Source organism: Limulus polyphemus, unplaced genomic scaffold, assembly GCF_000517525.1.
Source record: "Limulus polyphemus unplaced genomic scaffold, Limulus_polyphemus-2.1.2 Scaffold249, whole genome shotgun sequence".
In the NCBI taxonomy this organism is placed as follows: Eukaryota; Metazoa; Arthropoda; class Merostomata; order Xiphosura; family Limulidae; genus Limulus; species Limulus polyphemus.
This window is the reverse complement of record NW_013665859.1, coordinates 739,034-759,262: the sequence shown is the minus strand read 5'-3', so window position 1 is coordinate 759,262 and position 20,229 is coordinate 739,034. Positions and strand designations below refer to the sequence as shown.

Genomic DNA, 20,229 nt, shown 5'->3' with positions numbered 1-20,229 from the left:
TTCTTCTTCTTCTTCTTCTTTTTTCTTTTTTTTTTTTTTTTGCTGCTGCTGCTGTTCGAGCTGTCACTGTTACAGGTTTTCTTGCCACTGCTGTTGTCTTTCTTGTTTCTTTTCTTTCTCCTCCAACAACTGCTGTAATCTCGCTTCTTGTTTCTTTTGCTGTTCTTGTATTGCTGCCATCAAATCTGCTAAGCTGTAGTTTTTTATTTTCTGTCCCACTCTCTGACACCAATTTGTTATGTATTTGCTTGTTTGTTAATTTCCTGTAGAAATTCTTTCTGAAGAACTTCAGCGATACAAGTCCTTCCTTGATTAAAACTAGTTTATTGTTTCTCAATACAACTTTGTAATACACAGAATTTCCAGTCACTTTAAGCTTAACAACCTTTATAACACATGCTATAAATCACAGCAATTCACACACTTTACTTAAGGTGCCTACTGTTCGCTTGACTCAATTATCTCTATCTTCAATCTATCTATCTATGCAATTCTATGTATCGCTGGCTTATATACTAAAAAAGAAGGCGTCTAGCAAACACTGGGACAATTGCGAGGTTCCCCAATAAGTAATGATCTTTCTAGAAACTCCAGTGTCACGTGACTTCCGCTGTCCTAACAATATTAACAGTACACACTGCATCATTGGTGATGTTGGTAACTTATAGAGATGTTTGTTGTGTGTGGTAACACATAATACTATTATTTTAGTAAGTTAACAAACATTGATTTAATAATGGGGGAGTGTACTGCATATTTAAACAGAACATTGTCTGAAGAAGAGAAATCAATGTTCTTTCAAAACATTTTTCATGTTCTCCTAAAAATATAATCACTTCATTATGCCTGCCAATTGATATTTATGAATTTAACAGATATATACATGTAATTCTGTCTGAAAACAACTTTGGATCCGGGTTTCTAAAGTTTTTGTAAATAATCTTAAAATTTGTTTCTAACTAAAAGCCTGGCAAGTTAATTATTTAATTGATAAAATCCATTACTATATATGAACTAATATACTATATATGAGTGTTATATGAACTAATAACTTGTTTGAAATTATATTCTCTTTATTACTGTTTTAATAATCTCAGCCTTTTTTGAACTGCTGAGTAGAGAAATGGTTATTTTCAAGTGATTTATAATGTAACTGTTAGAAGTGATTTATAGAGTAACTGTTACAAGTGTTTGTATAACTATTCTGTGTAGTTTAATTACAAGTGATGTATAGTGTAACTGTTACAAGTGTTCGTATAACTATTCTGTGTAGTTTAATTACAAGTGATTTATAGTGTAACTGTTACAAGTGTTCGTATAACTATTCTGTGTAGTTTAATTACAAGTGATTTATAGTGTAACTGTTAGAAGTGTTCATATAACTATTCTGTGTAGTTTAATTACAAGTGATTTATAGTGTAACTGTTACAAGTGTTTATAAAGCTATTCTTTGTGTTTTATTTACAAAAGGTTTTCTGTTTGTGTTTATCTTCTTTCTGAAAGGTTGTCCGTCGTAACTCTTGGCCAGCAATAATGTCTGGAGGTCTCAGTGTCTTAGCTCTTCAACAGGATGATGTTACTAAGTTTCTTGCTTGCAGTACTCATATTGGGACCAATAATCTCGACTACCAGATGGAGCAGTATGTCTTTAAGAGACGGTCTGATGGTATGTATGCATGGAAGACAAGGATATTTGATTTCTTTTATATTAAATTCCAGGTTGACCTGGTAGAAGGGTTGTATTGGGGTTTTAAATACAGATCTTGGGTTTATGTAAAAAGAATGTTAAATTTATGAACTAATTCCATTTCAGTGTTATAAATAATGAGTTTGAAGGAATATAATAAAAGATAGTAGAAATGGCTCTCTTGTTTTTATAGATGGTTACATTTAGTTATAATTAAGATGTAGTTGAGAGATTTGGGACTTTTGGTTTTAAGTGGAATTTATTCAACATTGAAATAAAAAAAATAACTGATAAATCACAAAAAAACAACTTGGTAAAACATGTGCTTTCAGAAAATTAACCTTCATTGTTTGGGAGTAAATAAGGAATGTGTAAAAATTGAAAAGTAGTGACATCATGGGTATCCAGCAGCCCACCATTGCTGGGAATGTTGTGGGTGTATCTGGTCTTCCCTATAAAAGTAAACAGGAATAGGAGGGTCTAATCTACCAAATAGAAATAAACAGGAATAGGGTGGGGCTAATCTACCAAATAGAAATAGGCAGGAATAGGATGGGGCTATTCTACCAACTAGAAATAGACAGGAATAGGGTGTTTCTGAAAATGTTTTTATACTAAATCATATTTCTATGAAAGTTACAGAAATTTTCTTCTATGAAAAAACATCAGGTTAGGTTTAGAGAGTATAGTATGTGACAGCAATATATACCAGTGACTCAAGTGTGTATTTACTGAATATTAAGTGTATCAAAGTCAACAGTGTAAAGTAAACAACTTATAATTTACTGATAAGAAATATCAGGTATAAATTGTTGTTAACCAAGAATATTATTACCTACTGTGATGTCATCCGTTAGTTTTTTAATGATTTATGGTCATAATTAGTGATCAACAACTTAGAGTAAACGTTGAAACTAGTTAAATGTATATAAAATAGAACTCTCTAATCAGTATTAAAATATTTGAAAATAAAATGTATTTTTAATGTTTTTTAACCCTACTATCATCGTGTGTGTCGACTCGCATTCAAAATTTTATTGAACTAATATTTTGTGAATGTATGTCAATAAGTTTGGTATCAGATTGTAGATTACAATTCAAATTTTAGTATTATAAATTAGTTAATTTTGTAATTTGGAAGTAAATATTAAAAATCCTAAATATCAATTTTTGTGTGTCATGTGGTATGTTGAATGCAGCACTGGTTCAAATTAGATGTTTATAAAGTCCAAATACAAAGTCTGTAGTTTTTTACGAATTAGGAACTCAAATTACCGGTATTGACAAGCTCTTTTCTATTTTCTGAGATATTAATATATTTATTAAATCAACAAAGATGACCCACCCGTCTCTTGAATGTTTGAAAATACTTGCTTACGTACACCTACTTTGCCCAATTACATGTGTATAACCAATTGAAAGCTCAGAATGTTCCTCTAGTGGCTTTTTTAACCTCAGCAAAGTACTTGCATAGCAGAATCTTTCTTTTGATGCTAGATTCCAAGCAATAAGGTGAGACATTAGTGAGCTCGAACTTTAATATTTTTTTAGACCCAAGTACAGCTTCATTACTAAGTTTGATAAATTATTGTGGAATTTTTGTGGTGTTGATATAGTAATATATGATTTTACTTATTTCAAAATGAATATATAAAACCTAAAATATATTTCACATCCTCCATGTACACAATTTTAAAAGGCTTAGCAACCTATGTCAAGCAGCAACTGAATACAAAGGTCATAACTAGAAGAGATAATTGTTTGCTATACTTCTTTATTTACTGTTCTATGTTTAAGAAAAATAAGGTTAAGAACTTTTTTCAAAATAGCAATAATCTATATACATGTATAATGTATAATAATTGATATATGACTGTATTTTACAAAATACTAGTATACTAAAACACAGCCAAGACAAGTTACTTAGTAGCGACCAGTTTTATATTAGTAGATACGGTAATATGAGTGCATGTGGACCACGTTATTGCATCTTCTGTAATGTTAGCCAGGCACGACTAAAAGGTCAATATAAAGTAAAGTTATAAATATATATATAGATGTATAATGTTACGAGATTTAAGGTATTTAGACTAAACATTTGTGTTATAATTTGTTGTCATTCTAGAACAAAAAAAGCATAATGTGTGTTTATTTCCTAATTTTTTATGGTGGTTACGAGATCGGTCAAATCAACCCAACCTGTACAGAGATACAGTAGAGAAAATAACAGATAAAATACAAAGTTTTTTTTCTAAGAAACGTTTGATAATTATCTGGGGGCTATAAAGATTTTGCATGTGAAATATGAAAATTTTCTAATCCATAATAGCATTTTATTCTTAAAATCATCATTACTTTGCATGTTGGATAGTTGACATTAAAAAAGGCATGAGAAAATCATTACTTAAGAAATCTTATATTATATTTACTATACAAAACCTTGTAATGTTTACTGATAATATGCAAAATTTTGTGTAGATACACTTACTAGTTTAAAATTTACAGCATGAAAACTATAACAAGTACAAAATGGTTATGAGGTCAGTCCTTGGGACTGAATCTGTGTTGAAAGAGTTAAAAGGAGTGTCTCACAACAAATGTTAAGTTTTGCAGCATAAAAAAGGATAAAAACAACTAAATTAAGGTATGAATTTTTTATGCCAAAACTTGATACAATTTAGTAGGATTTTTCCCTAAATATTCATGCAATTTGATTATAAATATTTCCACTATAAGAAGGAAAAAATCAAGGACAACACCTGGTCCAAAAGGATTAGCTGTGTATGTAACTGTGTTTTATTTTTGAGTACAATGACACGAGAAGAGTTTCATTTCATTGTTTTTCAAGTTACGCAGTGAGAAATTGTTTTAAAAGTATTTAATTTTCCTTGAGTGTTTAAGACATAAATGATATGTTCACACAATTACATGTCTTATTACCAAGTTGTATTTTTGTTTTATATTTAGATATATCTTATGCTGTTTTGTAGGTCTAATCATTAAAATATCAAACTTTGCATTTTTTTGCAGGTGTTCATCTGATAAACCTAAAAAAAACCTGGGAGAAACTTCTGCTTGCTGCTCGAGCCATTGTTGCTATAGAAAATCCCGCAGACATCTGTGTTATTTCTGCCCGTCCATACGGCCAGAGAGCTGTTCTTAAATTTGCATCGGCAACCGGCTCAACTCCCATTGCTGGACGATTCACCCCAGGAACATTCACCAATCAGATTCAGGCTGCTTTCAGAGAGCCCCGCCTCCTCGTTGTAACTGATCCCCGAGTTGACCACCAGCCTGTGACAGAAGCTTCCTACGTGAACATTCCTGTTATTGCCTTCTGTAATACAGATTCTCCTATGAGATATGTTGACATTGCTATACCATGCAATAATAAGGTAATTATATATTACAGTAATATTGACAGTGCTCTATTGTGTGAAACAATAAAGTGATTACAGTAATTTTGACATTGCTATACCATGTAATAATAAGGTAATTATATAGTACTGTAATGTTGCTATAACATGTAACAATAAGGTAATTACAGTAATGTTGACATTGCTATACCATGTAATAATAAGGTAATTACAGTAATGTTGACATTGCTATACCATGTAATAATAAGGTAATTATATATTACAGTAATGTTGACATTGCTATACCATGTAACAATAAGGTGACAATCATGTAATTACATATTACAGTAATGAAGTAATTTGGCTGACCAGCTTTACAATCCTGCAGCCAAATCAAGCAGTAGACTGTATGAAATTTTGTGACACTACAATAAACAGGTTAATTATATGAAATTGTAGAGAAAAGAATGCTATGCTGTTTTTTTTTACTTTATTTAGATAAGATGTAAAAATATGAATAGAGTAACTTGAAAAATTATTTGCACATTTTGTAATTCCATTTTTAACTTGTTTAAGGGCCCTCACTCTATTGGCTTGATGTGGTGGATGTTAGCCAGAGAAGTGTTGAGGATGAGGGGCACCATCAGCCGTGCCATCAAGTGGGATGTGATGGTAGATCTGTACTTCTACCGTGACCCTGAAGAGGTGATGTTTATAGTTTTTATGAAATATTTTTGTATTTCTACTATTGATGTTTGAGTATAAACTATACCTAGCTGTCAAGAATGGCTTCTCTATGAAGTGTTCTGATGCATTAAAATAGATGCTATAGTTTATCGGGGTTTCCTCTGGCTTTTAATATTTTTTCACCATTACTTCAACCACTTTCATAGATTTTAAGTAAACTTTATGTTGTCGAATTGTGATGTTTAGTATGTATTTTTTCTGTGACCGAATAAAACTACAAGTTGTAAGTTACTGTAATTAATGAATAAGGTGGTAAAATATCATTTCTATGTAACTGTGATTATTCACTTCTGTAAACAACATGCTTGATGTTTTAGAATTCTAAAAAATTGCTTTAGATTTAGAATGATATATCATCTTTTTGAGAATATGTTATCTGTTTCTCAATTTTCAAGCATTTATTAATGAAACTTTAAAAACAGCTATAAAATCAGTTTTAATCCTTTTGCGGCGGGCTTGTGCAATTTGTGGAAATCGAGTTTTGAATTTCACTTGTACAACAATACATGTTCGATGACAAGGAACCCACTTTGAGACTAATAATGGTTGGAGACGGCTTGAATGGGTAATGAAGAAAAACTTTAATACAAGGTTAACATAAAAGCAAATGCACAACGTTTCAACAAGGTGCCTGATGATGTCGAAACGTTGTACATTTGCTGTTATGCTAAACTTATATTAAAGTTTTTCTTCATTACCCATTCAAGCTGTCTCCAAGCATTATTAACAATACATATGGTAACTGAGACTTCTTAACGTATACTCTCAAAAACTGGTAAGATTTTGTTAAAAATCATAAGTATCTTGTACATAAATAGTAACATTATTATAATTGTTTTTACTAAAAATTTAATTTTTCTGCTGTAGTTACTTGCATTGAAACTAACAAATCAACTGCAAGGTGATTTTAATTTTAAGTATAAAAATACTTTTCTTAATCTTATAGTTTTCATATTTCGTTTGTATAATTTCTAAATCCTCCTAAATGAACATCAAAAGATTTTTTAAGGTAAATGTTTGTTTTATATTTCATTTTCTTTACCATATCATTAACAAGCTATTATCATCAACGTACAATGCAATGAAATAACTACCTTTTAATTTTTTATAGAATAACTTTAAAGATTTTCCTTTTGTTAAAATTGTAATTTCAGGTTTTTTCCTTTTCACACATAGTTAATTTTTAATAGTTAAGTTTTAGTTTCCTCTCTTGTCCTTTGCCACTTATTATTCATCTTGACACAAGTCAACAGTGCCTTCAAGGCATATTACAGTGTCTCTGGCAGACATGCGCAACCCTTCAGCAAAATATTCATGCACCATGTAATATTGTAAGTCTTGATAACTGACACAGAGTATGATGTATATTTATAAAATGTTTAAACCTTTTAATTATGTATTTTAAAACATAATTAATACATAATTAACTAAAATATAAAAGTAAGACCTAAATACAATTTAACTTGTATCTCTAACTATAACATATTTTGGTAAGAAACAACTGTAAGTGGTACAGTTGATCAAGCAGCCAACAATACTACAGTTAGTTACATGTAATCCATGATGACAACTGCATGCCAATTTTAAAATAACCGTTGTTAGATTACAGTGTAAAATGAGGTTCTAATGAGTATACACATGTGTATGTAACATCTACAAAGCTGAAACAAATCTGTTGAAGGTGGGTGTGGCACCTGTTAGAGGTTTAAAAAATGTATTACTTGTTTCAACTGCATTCATTCAAAGAACTTTCAAATGTATGGGTCAGAAGGTTGTATAATCATCTTATTATCTATACTTAACTACCTACGTATTATTGAAGATACAAAATAGAGAATGTTTGTAGTCACGTGACTAAAGTTTTAAGTAGTTTTATAAAGGTTCATTTTGAATAAAGGACTTGAAACTTGGATACAATAGAACTTTAGTCATAACTTACAATATAATATTAATTTCATTTACATACATTAATAATACAGGTGTTTGATTAAATTTTGAATGTAACAGTGACTTGCAGAGAAAAGTGTTTAAAGGGGCTCCTATTGCAAAAGTGTTAACGGGATTGGATAGAGCAGGAATTATAGTAAATAAAGTGGTTTGATCAGTAGTTTGTTTTTTGGGAGTTTCTTTAACCAGTGTGACCTTATATGGTATAATATTCAGTATTTTAAAAAAAAATTTCTGGTCACTATTTTTTGCTGTATATATATTTTTTAAATGGTATTTTTACTGTATGTTTTCAATTAATATCTTTTTTACCATCCTTATTTTACATAATTAGCAATAAAATGAATAAATGCCAATAAATGTGACTTCATACATTTGGATTTGATTTTTTTAGGAACAATTATAAGTTGATAGTGTAATCCTGTAATGTATACTGGTGCACACCTTTAACAGGTAGTAACTGAATATTGAAACCTGTCATATGGACATGTTTATATAAAAAAAGATAAGACATATCCTCAGCAAGTCTGACTTGAATATGTACACTTGTGGGACATAACGTCATCTAAGCCACAATTTTATAAACAGACTGTTTGTAAATAACTGAACTTTATGATTAAAAGTGTTTCCAAATTACTGTATTTTTTAAATCTGAAAGTTTGTTTTTAAGCATTTCACTAGTATTTTTCAGCCTTGCCTTTCTGGTCCCACTGCCGGAAGCATTGGCCAAAGAAAGGCATTTGGTGGGAAATTTTGAAGACTTTAGGAACAGCCTACAGAACTGGGAATTTTTTATAGTTTCTTTTGACATTCTTTTCTTTCATAAAAGTATTTGTTAAATTACATGCATTTGTTAGAAATTTTCTTTGATGACAATATATCAGATAAATAATTTACTGTCTACTTAATTATTTTTAATTACTGTAAATGTATGTTTTAATTCAAAATATTATTACCATTATCACTGACAGTAAAACATGTTTTCATTATTTGATTTACATAAGATCAACAGGATATTGCTACATATTTCACAAACAAAAAATGGCAAATGTGTTTATCTTTATTAGTAATTTGCCAAGTAGGAAATACTCAAACTTTGTGCCAAAAGTTCATAAAAATGGGTATTTCTTTAAAGATAAATGAGTAAATAGTGACAGCCTACAATAAAGTGGTTTACAGTTTTGGGATCAGAAGTGGGCGGATACCATAGGATCATTGAAAGTGGTTTACAGTTTTGTGATCAGAAGTGGGTGGCTACCATTGGATCAGTGAAAAGCATTTTTAGAATTGTTACATGTTTATAAATGACTTAAAGACCTTTCATTAATATCTGTATTATCTCTGTTCATCCTTTATTGTATTTTATATGTTGGTTGTAACAAGCTTCTGTCATTAACACGTTCTTATCAATAGGAACATAAGGCCTCATTGTGAACTATACCTTAGATACAGCTAATTTTATGGTTGTAAAAAAGGACATCAGATAAAATAATCCCTACTGTGGATGATAATAGCTCTATCCTTATTATATTACAGGTTTCTTATTTATAAAACAAGTGTCAATTAGTGTTTTTTTGCTTCAACTACTCACAATCAAAAATTTAATGCCAATCTCTAGATGTAATGTTAAAATAAAAAGGGATTTAATCATGTATTTCAGTTGTCCTTTCAACATGGCATTCATGTTCCACCAGTGGTGCATGATGGAAGGTGTGGCTTCATTATAGTCATCCATACAAAATAAATGCTTTGTATTGGACTTTGGTGACATGAGGTAGAGTTATATCTTATGGGTAGTGTGTACCATGGGTGGTACATGACGTCCAACAGAAAACATGCATATGTACCACCAGTGGAGCATGATGTCGTGAACCTGTTGAACAGAAATCTTTTCTGGAGTAGTTATACTAGAGACAGGGTAAAATGATTATTCTTATTCTGCTTTAGGCTGAGAAAGAAGAACAGGCTCAAGTACAAGAAGAAAAGGCTCCAAAGGAAGTAACAGAAGCACCAACAGAGCAGTGGGGTGGTGGCGACGTAGGCATTCCACAGCCTGATGTGGAAGATGTAAGGTTTTCTTTACTCTGTTTAAACAATTATAATTCTTCTTAAAAAAAGTTTCTGTATCAGTATCGAGGGTTCTTGATTTGGTCAACAACTTAGATTGGTTTAACATTATGTTTTTTGTTACTTAAGCTGCAGAGGCCATTTCTTGTACTTTCAGAAGTTAATAGGTTCAACTCTATATAATGACATTATGTTAAAACGTAGTGAACTTCAGTGAGCTGCTCTACACCTGGCAAGTCTTAGCCCACATTCAGTCAGTGTGAGCTAGTTTAATGTTTCTAAATTGGGTGCAACTCTAAATACTTTGCATGTAATTCAGGGTTGTTGACACTAAAGAGTAAAGTATTATGTATGTTCAGCAGTAAGATTGTAATTTTATAGTAAAATGTTCTTAAAATATTCCTTATTCTACTGGAAACCTTCACTAGTGGTAAAGAATTCAGTGGTTTTCAATTAACTTATATAAACTTATATGAGGCCCAAATTATTGGAATATTGACATTTATTGTGAAATGTATCTTACAAATGTTTCTTGACTAGCCTTTGCAGTATATAAAGATAAATAGTTACCATTTTTCAACTACAAGTGAATTAAGTGTGTTGATATATTGATCAAGTGGTATGTTCATTACGTGCAGTTCACATTCTTTTAATGATACACCAAATACAAGACAACGTCTGTCATCTGTCAAAAGTTTGCTAAACTCTTGCATGTTTGCTCCTCTGTAAATTCAATTATCTTAATATTTTCCTGAATCCTAAAATATTTCATTATCTTTCAGCTACTGTTTGTTAAGTATTTAGAAGCTAAAGTATCATAAATTATTGTTCAACTTTAAATTTAGAACATTTGCTAAACTATTCCACTTTGTAGCTATAAAATAAAGACTTGTGATCTTAAATATATATATATATTTCATAACAGTGGGGAGCCGAGCCAATTCCAGTAATGGGTACTCCTGCTGCAGCCCCAGCTCCAACAGAAGATTGGTCAGCTGTTACGGATGATTGGTCTGCAGGTCCTACACCAGCAGCACCTCCAGCCTGGGGAGGAAGTGGAGCCGACAATTGGGATTAAAAATGATACCCATTGGTCATCTCTCCAAGATTAAATTGAAGAAAGAAGATTAAAGTAAAAATCTTTGAAAGAGAAAGCTTTGTCTGAGTTTATGTAATTGAAGAAATAAGATTAAAGATAAAACTTTGAAAGAGAAAGCTTTGTCTGAATTTTTGTATTTTGCTTCAAGAAATTTAGATAACTTTCCCCCCATAGATATAGTTATGAAATAAAGGCATATTACCCTTTTTATATATTTGTTATAACAAATAAAAAACGTGTTAGGTTTATACAAAAGATAATGATAAGTTTTCTAACAATTTATTTAGCTTTCATCTAACATCATATGTAAGTTTGTATGATGTCCTTGTAATTATCAGACTTGTAGCTGTAATAATGACTACATAAGTGATCACTGTAATTGAAATAAGTGGGTATTATGGTAGAGACAGGTAATCACTGTAGTTGTTGAAATAAGTGGGTATTGTGGTAGAGACAGGTAATCACTAGTTGTTGAAATAAGTGGATATTGTGCTAGGGACCGGTAATCACTGTAGTTGTTGAAATAAGTTGGTGTTGTGGTAGAGACAGGTAATCACTGTAGTTGTTGAAATAAGTGGGTATTGTGGTAGAGACAGGTAATCATTGTAGTTGTTGAAAGGTTGTATAAAATTTTACTTTATGCACCGTGATATCAGGGCAAAAGCACATGAAGTGTTAAATGTTTTGTAATACACTGTCATGATCAAAACCTGAATTGTTAAATGTTTTGTAATACACTCATGATCAAAACATCAAGTGTTAAACGTTTCGTAGTACACTATCAAGGTGAAAACATGAAGTGTTAAACATTTATTTATATGTAAGTGTGCCTTTAATCAATTATTGCACAGAATAAGCTAAATATTTGGAATTACTTTAAACTAAATAGTATACTAATGTTGCCTAGTAAGTAGATACACCACAGGTAAACTATCAGTCGTTCAGTGTTAGCTTTGGCTCGTTGCCTGAGAGAGAAAGAGAGTGTACTTTTGGCCCTAACGTTTTCCAGGAACGTGATAGTTTATGACGTATTTCCTGTACATTATATATATATATATATATATGTTAAAATAGGAGGAGAATTTTAAGTAGTAATAAAAAAAAATAAAACGTGGAAAGCATGTGGCTGTAATCTGCAAGTTTGTTATAAGTGTTAACACCGTACACAGCTTAACTACCAGTATAATTATATACACTGTAGTGTCCAAGTTACTAGATGTGAAGTCATTCTTTAGAATTATCAGTCGACTTACTGCTTTCCACTTAATCGATTTCAAAGCCTTCAAATATAACTATAGTGGACATGATTGATGAATTAAAGGTTCAATCATGAGACAACCCAGTTTTAAATAAATATATAACCATAACTGATTAAAGAGGTAAAAATCAAACAGTAAATTGAACAAGACCCATTGCTTATTATTTGACAGATCTAAAAAGAAGAGATTTTAAAAACAACCAGATCTAATGTTTAAGACTTGTAGCTTCCCTTAGAAACGTGCTAACTACAGATTGCTAGGGTTTCCAATACTTTTTTTTTTAGATTGAGCAACGATTGATAATACAACAATAAAAATTCTGTGTTAGGGTTAAAGCTCCTGTTACATCGGAAAGGAGCACGATTTCCTTATAAGGGCAACCAGCTTTGTTGCCTAGCAACGTGGTAGTTGTCTTTCCTTCCGCGATTGTTTAATTTTTTTATACACGTCATAGACATGTGTAATAGTCTCGAATTGAAAAGGAACTGCTTGGACTAAGTTCACTCACTAGGTGGTGCAATACGTGACTTTTCCAGCAACAAGATGGAGGCGTTACTGAGGTATTATGAATAACCAAACAAAGAAGAGCAATCAGAAAGATAACATGCCCTCGATCCTTTTCCAAATTGCATGTGTTTATATTGGATAACTCAGAAAATGATCAACAATCCGAATCATTATGTGTAGTGTGATGAGGAGTCGCAACCTTAATGTTCTAATACAATTTGATACAAATCCGGTCACACTTTACAGAGTTATTAATTAACCCAAGACCGCGAAAATTCCCTATCTCCCCATTATATAAAATAATTCAAAGTGATCTGGGGAGGACTGTCCCATACTGACTTGTGTAAAATGTTCATGTACATCGGTCTTTTGTTTTCGATATATGCGCGAGGAAACACAGACAGACACACACAGATCTGATTGCAGTACCTTCGTCTCGTAATCGTACGATGTATAAATTATCCTGTACAACATTATCAAGAAACATAAGCTATGTTAAAGAATATCACAAATAAACTAGATATCGTGAACAACAATCAAAAGATAAGGCAAAATTTACTGACATAACTCACATTATGATTAGGCTTAAAGTGGGGAGTGTATAGTCTTTTCTCCAGATTGTAGATGGCGATGTTTACAGGCCGATGCATATATTAATAAGACTGACACATATTTGCATTTAGTTTTAGTATATCTGTAAACGTCACTTTTCATGATCTCTACTATTGATTGTCGCATAAATTAGCAATAATTTATTATTGAAAAATGGATTATATTGTTTCACATTTCATCGTTTAATTCCAAGACTCGTCACAAGAGAAATTCACGCGAAAGTACAAAGGTGGTGATTTATTGGAGTTCAAGTGATCGAGAGATGAAATGATCACTTTATTAAGAAAAGTAAAATGGCTGTGATAATGAACCAAACATACTGTAATCGATGGAAAATAAAACGAATGATTTAAACAAAATGTTAACTTAAAGACGAAACATTCTGTCATTGACTTAAGGTTAAAGAATTGACATTGTGTTGATGACTTAAGATCAATCAGGAAACATTCTGTCGGCGATTTACGATCAAAGAATTAACGTTTTATCAACGAGTTAAAAACATTCTTTCCCAGTTGGAACAGCAGTAAGCCTTCGAATGTACAACACTAAAATAGGGGTTAGATACTCGTGATGGACATAGCAGATAGCTCAAACGTGCCTTTGCTATTAAACAAACGCAACATTCTGTAGATGATAGTTTTCCTTTCTGTCTGGTGAGACAACTTTATGAATAAACATTAGATCTCAAAACTGTAGTATATCCTTACACCCAAAGGCAGAAACAACCAGCAGCTGTAGAATATATCCTTACACCTAAGGGTAGAAACAACCAACAGCTCTAGTATATTTTCACACCCAAAGGTAGAAATAACCAACAGCTGTAGTCATGCTCTAGACTATTATCTAGATTCAAACATGCCAGGTTCTGAACTGAAGTTTACTACTGTGTTACTTTAAGAGAATAGTATATGTGAAAGATGTCAAACACGACTTTTTCATTTCCAATTATTGAGAAATTGTAGTATATACATGTGTGAGTGCAAATTCACATAAAAAACATTCACCAAACACAAAAACAATCCAAAGACCTTGCCTAAATTTTAAAATATCCTATTCTTCCTGCATGGAATGAAAAACAAATAGAAAAAAACAACAAAAAAAAAAACAACCGTGAAAGTGAGTTCTTGACAAACGGAACGTAGTTTGCTGATAAAGTGTTTCTACGTCATTTTTTGTGTCGTAAAGTATTTAGTGTCCGCCAACAACTGTCTTTCTTGAGGAATTCCTTGTCAGAAGAACAACAATGGAACATTAGTTATCTTTCTTGGAACATTCTTGAGTCTTTTGTTATTGTTTTGACGACAATTACACGAGTCTGTGTTGTTTCAGTAACAAGCAGTAAATATTTTGTTGTTTTTCAGTTGTCATTGCCCCATTGTAGATAAACGTTTCTGCCTCTTTTTTCTTTTCACATCAGTAGATGTATGTTACAGGCTTAGAAAACAGTACTTAACTGTCGCGGAATAACCGACAAAAGACAGTTGCTTAGTTATCAATTGGTAAATTTTTAGGCAGTTACTGAAGGCTTATTAAGTAAACCTACTTAACCGAGAAGAAAATTAATGGAGCTTTCTGTTAGGTTCAATTCCTTTTTATAGGCCATAATGACCTGAGAGTCTTTAACCGTAAGGGTTTGTTCATCACAAGCAGAGAAAAGATTAGTTTACTTACAATGAGTTACGGCTTGTTGGTTCTCACCCAGGTATTCTTTATGGGTTACCAAACGCACACAAAGTTTACGTACTCACGATGTTCATTGTTTTCACTATTGATTCTTACAGTCATAAGTTGAATATATTTTAAACTCTTTTTTTTTTTCTAAAGGAATTTACTTCTTCCGAAATTCATGTTGTGGACAGTTTATCCTTTTCTAACCACATAGCAATTGTTAGTTTACCAAAACCTAATTATACAAGAAGTTTTGATGTTGATTTTTTATTCACCAATATTCCTTTCAATGAAACCTTTCATTTGGCTGAAAAGCTAGAATATCACGATCAGGACATCGTGAGAAATATTACAAACTCATTAAAAGATATTAGCATTTGGCACAAAGGATTCAGACTTTATTTTAAGCAATAAAACGTATGACCAGGAAGATGGAGGGGGATTGGGATCTTGTCTTGCCCCTATTTGAATAAACTTATTCCTAAACTAGCATGAAATACAATGGGTGACTATCTGTACTGGTGAATCCAAATCTTTTCGTTATACTAGGTATGATGATAAAACTTTTGTCCTGTTTGATAAAACTGATCAAATTAATTCTTTTTAGCGAACCTTGTTAACCAACAATCAAATATTGAACTTGCTGTTGAATTTAAAAATGAATACAAACTGTTTTTATATACTCAAGTTGAACAAACTTCGTCTGGGTTTCATGTAGTTACTTTCATAGATAGTGTGTATGTGTCTTAACTATATAGTTGAACAAACTTCGTCTGGGTTTCATGTAAGTTACTTTCATAGAGGTTGTGTGTGTGTGTGTCTTAACTATATAGTTGAACAAACTTCGTCTGGGTTTCATGTAGGTTCTTTCATAGATAGTGTGTATGTGTCTTAACTATATAGTTGAACAAACTTCGTCTGGGTTTCATGTAAGTTACTTTCATAGAGGTTGTGTGTGTGTGTGTCTTAACTATATAGTTGAACAAACTTCGTCTGGGTTTCATGTAGGTTACTTTCATAGATAGATATGTGTTTAACTATAACTTTCAAAGTTAATACCCGATATATTTTTTCAAACTTGCTGTTTCATTTAACTAGGTGTTAACAATGTATTATGTAGCAATCTTTCCTTTTCGAAACAAGAATTAACATGTTAAACAAAGGTTATCGTTAAATTTTGTGGAAAATATAATTAAACTATTTTCAATCATAGTAAACATTTACTTGTTCCTCCAGATGAAAAGATCTCTGTTACTCTTACACTTCCTTACAAGACCTCTATTACCCTTACACTTCTTTATAAGACTTCTATTACCCTGAAACATCCTTGTAAGACATCTATTACACTTACACATCTTTGTATGATCTCTGTTACCCTTACATTTCCTTGTAAGATCTTTAATTTCCTTACAAGACCTTTATTACTCTTAAATTTCTTTATGACCTCTATTACCATTACACATCCTTGTAAGACCTATATTACCCTTACATTTCTTTATAAGTCCTCTATTACCCTTGCACTTCATTATAAGACCTCTTTTATCCTTACACTTCCTTGTATGACCTCCATTACCCTTACACTTCCTTCCAAGACCTCTATTACCCTTTCATTTCTTTATAAGACCTCTGTTACCTTTACACTTTATCACAAGACCTCTATTACACTTACACTTCTTTATAAGACCTCTATTGCACTTACACTTATTTATAAGACCTCTATTACCCTTACAAAATAGACCTCTATTATCCTTACATATCTTTGTAAGACGTATATTACCCTTACACTTTCTTATAAGACATTTATTATCCTTACATTTCCTCATAAGACAGTTTCATTTTTCTAACAAGGTGGCTGGCCTTTGGAATGGGTTGCCTTCGGATGTTGTAGAGACAGTAAATTTAAGTGAGTGTAAGAAAAACTTGATAAGCATATGAATGATAAAGGCTGGCTTTAAGATTTGTAAAATAATTATTTTAATTTTGTTTAGAGGATGAAACAGCCGAGATGGACCAATAAGTCCCATGTTGTCCAAAAACATTATGTTATGTTACAAGACTCCTATTACACTTAAACTTCCTTACAAGACTTCTATTACCCTTACACTTCCTTATAAGACTTCTATTACCCTTGCACTTCCAATAAGATCTCTATTGCCCTTACGCTCCATTATAAGACTTATATTACCTTTACAATTCCTTATAAGACCCCTATTACCCTTACACTTCCCTGTAAAAACTCTATTACTTTTACATTTCCTTTTAAGACCTTTATTACCCTTACACTACCTTTATTACCCTTACATTTCTTTATAAGACATATATTACCTTTACACTTCCTTGTAAGATATCTATTACACTTACACATCCTTATAAGACCTCTATTACCCTTACACTACCTTTATTACCCTTACACTTCCTTATAAGACCAATATTACCTTTACAATTCCTTGTAAGATTTCTATTACCTTTTCACTTCCTTACAAGACCAACATTATTCTCACACTTCCTTACAAGTCCTCTATTACCCTTACACTTCCTTACAAGACATCTATTACCCTTACACTTTCTTACAAGACATATATTATCCTTACACTTCTTTATAAGACCTCTATTACTCTTGCATTTCCTTGTAAGACCTGTATTACTTTTACACTCTCTTATCTAGGTAATAAATATTTGAACTTAAGATGTCTAATAGCCCAGAACAGTTGAGCCTCAACCACACGACATATATGTTCTTAAAAATTCTTTTCGTTTTAGTAGTTTCCTCACACTTAAAGACCAGGTTCAAACATTAGGGAGTTCCTTTGTAGCCTACAACATATCTGTCATTCTAAAGGCTATAGTAGTTGAACGACCAGGGAACAACCACTCACTGTATTCAGGCATACTCAAGACGATCAGGCGAGTCTTATATTCTGTTCTGTGGATCTAATGAACGGACTCTTAGAATTCAGTAATCTATGACCTGTAAATCAGAACTGAACATAGTGCATAGTTCCATTAATATTATTTCTCAGAATGTAAGAACTAGTTATCTCTTTACTCCTTATACCCTTTTTTTAAATATCTCTATTTAACAACTGATTGGTCCCCGACAACTAATATATACCTGTTACGTAAACTGAGCTCATAGAAAAGAATAGAAAAATACAATAGAAAAATGAAGAAATCTTCAGCACATAATAATGGATTATTGTACTTAACACTAAATCCCCTGAGTTTGTTTTGAGATGGGGGAGAGTTCTAGAAATCTCGAACACTACAATGACTACAAACTGAAAAAATAATATCTCAGATATCCAAAACGACGTTATAGTGTGATATATAAAACAACAAGATATCAGAAACGATGTTATAGTGTGATATACAAAACAACAAGATATCAGAAACGATGTTATAGTGTGATATATAATGCAAAATACCTCAAGTAAGTAGCACTTGGATAAAATAAAATTTAAATTCACCTGTTCAATTATCCTTTACTATCTTTTCTCCAGGTTTTTCTGTTCACCTCTTGAGGCCTACAATCACTCAAGAATGTATACTGAGTCGACTCACTCACGCCAAAAATACCAGGTTAAAATGATAACTCCAGTATAGCTCTACATACCAAGTTAAAATGATAACTCCAATATAGCTCTACAAATTGTTTAATATGTTGGTTTGTTCGTGTCTATTAGTTGGATATGTTGTTCCAATAAATCCGGAATCTTTAGATAAAAGTATTTTACAGTTTCTTAGAGTATGTACAAGAAAATAAATAACCATTTGTTATGGTAAACCTAGGAATAAAACGTATTTTTAAGAAAATAGTTAAAGAAGTCGAATAGAGAAGATAACACGAGATATGCCATCTAAATTAATACAGTACTACGGTTTTACAGGCTCCAAACTTTGTTGACATAATACTCAAAAGCTTCGTGACCTAACACGCGCAGTATGGATATTTTTAGATGACACCACTTATTTTCCGCCCTATAGTTTTTGGAGCTCCCTATTCAAAATAAATTTGAAACTCGTCCTGAGCTCTTTAAACCCCAGCTAGTGCATACCTTATATGGAGGGCCCTCAGCCTGAAGAGGGTGCCATTATCACTGGCCGGTTAGGCCGTGAATCACAGACGAATAATCTACGCTGTTCCTCCATCACGTTTATCTATCAACCGTTACACATCTAGTGAATACGTTAGGTTTAACTCTCAACCGTTGCACATACATTGAATACGTTACACATTACATATGTCATGATCTTGCTCATCATTACAGTTTTATCAATCTTTTAAGGTTGTTTCTCAAGTTGAAAGTGTCTAATAAGGATTATTAAGATATTATAAACGTGGTATTTAGGCACGAGGTGCTTACATAATTCTTGTATAGAAAAACTTTTAGATCTTTGTCGGATTATCAAACTTTAAAATTATTCGCTAACTACAAAATTGAGAGGTTTAAATGATATTCTAGTAAAGAAAGAATATCCCGATATTATTTATTTATATACTAACTTAAACCTGAAATTTCTCTTGTACTTTAATTTAAAAGTATTTTTTACATTTTACTTATGAAATATGTTTCTTTTAAATCACCAACAATGAAGAAATCTGGATAATAAGGCCAGAGCTTCTATGATGCCCGGCGCCTTGTACCTAAGACCTTGGGGAAGGGCGGAAAGGGTTCTACTATTCGATTTGATTCTTTGCGTTGGATAACCTCCCGATATGGATGCTCGGGGCCCCGGCACCTTTCGCCACCCCCCCTCTGCACGCTACTCACTTAGGCTATCTTTAATTATGCTGTATAGAGTATTTAAACATCATTCTTACAAAATTTCATCAGAATAATTGGCTTGGATTATTAAATTAATTATAGTGTGGTGTGCAACGAGGATCTACTTGTTGGAATCTCGTGGCTCTGCATCAGCTTAGCATAAAACTACGCAAACTAAAACCGTTGAATCTCGTGGCTGTGAATCAGATTAGCATAAAACTACACAAACTAAAACCGTTGTAGGAATATTATGAAGAGTTAACCTTTTGCTAACCTTTAACTATATTAAAATGCAGTATTTCTTTCAATTAAGATAGTTGGAAGGTTGCAAAAATATTGCTACGACAGCGGAAGTCAGGTGACGCTAGTAACACGTCATGAAATTCTAGAAGGATCCTGTCCCTTCCTGAAATCTCGAAAGCCTACTAGATATGCGGTAGTCTGTATATATAAACCGGTAAGAACTGACGGCAACAATGTAAAGTGCAATTGAACTGCGGACAGAGAGAGACTT

At 32.1% G+C, this 20,229-nt stretch overlaps 1 protein-coding gene across 1 annotated transcript in view; it reads left to right on the top strand.

Annotated features, from left to right (window-relative positions):
• LOC106478789 (40S ribosomal protein SA-like) overlaps window positions 1-11,019 on the top strand; it is a 19,236-nt gene extending 8,217 nt beyond the window's left edge. Inside the window, exons 2-6 of the mRNA XM_013939358.2 lie at window positions 1,504-1,666; window positions 4,718-5,082; window positions 5,620-5,748; window positions 9,685-9,804; window positions 10,730-11,019. Of these exons, the coding sequence (XP_013794812.1) occupies window positions 1,534-1,666; window positions 4,718-5,082; window positions 5,620-5,748; window positions 9,685-9,804; window positions 10,730-10,882 (900 nt within the window). The 5' untranslated portion in view covers window positions 1,504-1,533 and the 3' untranslated portion in view covers window positions 10,883-11,019. The remainder of the gene's footprint in view (window positions 1-1,503; window positions 1,667-4,717; window positions 5,083-5,619; window positions 5,749-9,684; window positions 9,805-10,729) is intronic.
• Window positions 11,020-20,229: the final 9,210 nt, after the last annotated feature.